Source organism: Micromesistius poutassou (assembly GCF_964030765.1).
Source record: "Micromesistius poutassou genome assembly, chromosome: 13".
NCBI lineage: Eukaryota > Metazoa > Chordata > Actinopteri > Gadiformes > Gadidae > Micromesistius > Micromesistius poutassou.
Genome location: NC_140283.1, coordinates 18,121,256 through 18,123,181, shown reverse-complemented (window position 1 = coordinate 18,123,181; position 1,926 = coordinate 18,121,256). Strand labels below are relative to the sequence as shown.

Genomic DNA, 1,926 nt, shown 5'->3' with positions numbered 1-1,926 from the left:
GGACACAAATTATCTTTGGCGGACCAAGTACTGTCATTGTTATAAACCCCACAAATACATAGGAGCGTACAAGTCCGACACACAAGTTTGCATTTCGAAAAGAACCAGAACATTTTTCGAAAAACTGCGCCAACGTTTTCAGAGTCGAAAAAACTCCCCAAGCGCTGCAAGGCTAGCCAGCAGCCAGCCGTTGAGTCACACTCACTCCGGCCCCACAGACCACCGCAGGCCACGGAGAAGACGACGGACAACAATGGCTGTGGAAAAGCAGGGTTAGCTAACCCTAACAACTGAATATTATATTGTAATCAAATATATTGCTCTTATTATTATTATAAACAGACGTTTGTGTACAGTTGTGGAGTAATCAGCTGCGCTCCGATTGTTTAGGGTGACAAAGCCTGGCTTTTATTTTGCAGGGCCGCAGGCGGCCTCTGTGCGGGGGGGGGGGGGGGGGGGGGGGGGGGGGGGGGTATTGCGCAATAGCAGCATCCTATCAAACTGTCAACAGCACACTACGCACTCTTGACCTGCTGGTTATTCTTCCAAGAACGACAAGCACCAAAAAAACGACAAGCACCAAGAACGACGCTTTCCATTCTTCGTCCATTCTTTGGGAGACAGAGAGAGAGACAGAATGAGAGAGAGAGAGAGAGAGAGAGAGAGAGGGGGGGGGGATAGAGACAGGCAGACTCACAGGAAGTTGACACAGCCGGTGCCAGGTGGGGGGGCGATCCAGATGAAGCTGAAGCTGCCTGGAGGGCTGGTGGCTGACGTGGGACGCACACGCTGCACACAAACTGTGTCCCGCTGAACTGGCGCTCAGGCATCACACCGGCTGGAGAGAGGGAGAGAGAGAGAGAGGGGGAGAGAGCGGGGGAGAGAGAGGGGGAAGAGAGAGAGAGAGAGAGGGAGAGAGAGGGGGGGAGAGAGAGAGAGAGAGAGGGGGGGAGAGAGAGAGAGAGAGAGGGAGAGAGAGAGAGAGAGAGAGAGGGGGGAGAGAGAGGGGATGAGAGAGGGAGAGAGAGAGGGGGAGAGAGGGGGAGAGAGGGGGGGAGAGAGAGAGAGAGAGAGAGAGGGGGGGGGGGAGAGCGGGGAGGAGAGAGAGAGAGAGCGCGAGAGAGAGAGAGAGAGGCAGAGATGTCGGTCAACTCATTCAAGTTTTTCAACATTTACTTATTCACTTAGTCAATTAAAATATTGTCATGTCATGAAGATGAAGATGAAACAAAGGGATAAAAAAAGGCAGCAGGATGTCGTGGAAGGCCTTGAATGTCAGTGGGAATACCACATCTGAACATGGACAAAAAATGTCTCCATGCATGGTTTGCCACAGGAACGCCGACACCATCCCACACTCCCCCCCCTCCCCCTCCTCCTCCTCCTCCTCCTCCTCCTCGTCCCCCCTCCTGAAGTGAGTGTACACCAGGGCTCTTATTAATGGCACCCTCGTTCCGGGCTATGATTGCATGCCTCAAATGACATCATGTCACCCAATCGTTGGTTGGTTCCGGCGCGCTCCGCTGTGTGCTTCAGAGTACAAGGGCAGGGCCTCTGGGTGGTGTCCATTAATCACCCGGCCAGCAGACACAGGGGGGAACACTTTAAACTCCTCAATTATTTACAGAGCGCCCCGATGGCATCGCTAGCGCGTCTGATGAAGACCGAACAGTCAGTATGGCACGTGGTGCAACGCACACACACACACACACACACAAATCTGTCTCACACACACACACACATACAGACACACACCCACACACAGACAGACAAACATACATACACACACTCACACACAGACACAAACGTCTCACACTCACAGACACACAGACTGACACATTCCCACACACACAGACACACAGACACAGACGAAGACGCAGACACACACACACACACACACACACACAAATAAGTCTCAAACCAACA

General features: G+C 52.8%; 1 protein-coding gene across 1 annotated transcript in view; it reads right to left on the bottom strand.

Annotated features, from left to right (window-relative positions):
• reln (reelin) overlaps positions 1–1,926 on the bottom strand; it is a 104,281-nt gene that overhangs the window by 66,113 nt on the left and 36,242 nt on the right. The window contains 3 exon segments of the mRNA XM_084477669.1: positions 698–756; positions 758–785; positions 787–838. Coding sequence (XP_084333795.1) covers positions 698–756; positions 758–785; positions 787–838 — 139 coding nt within the window.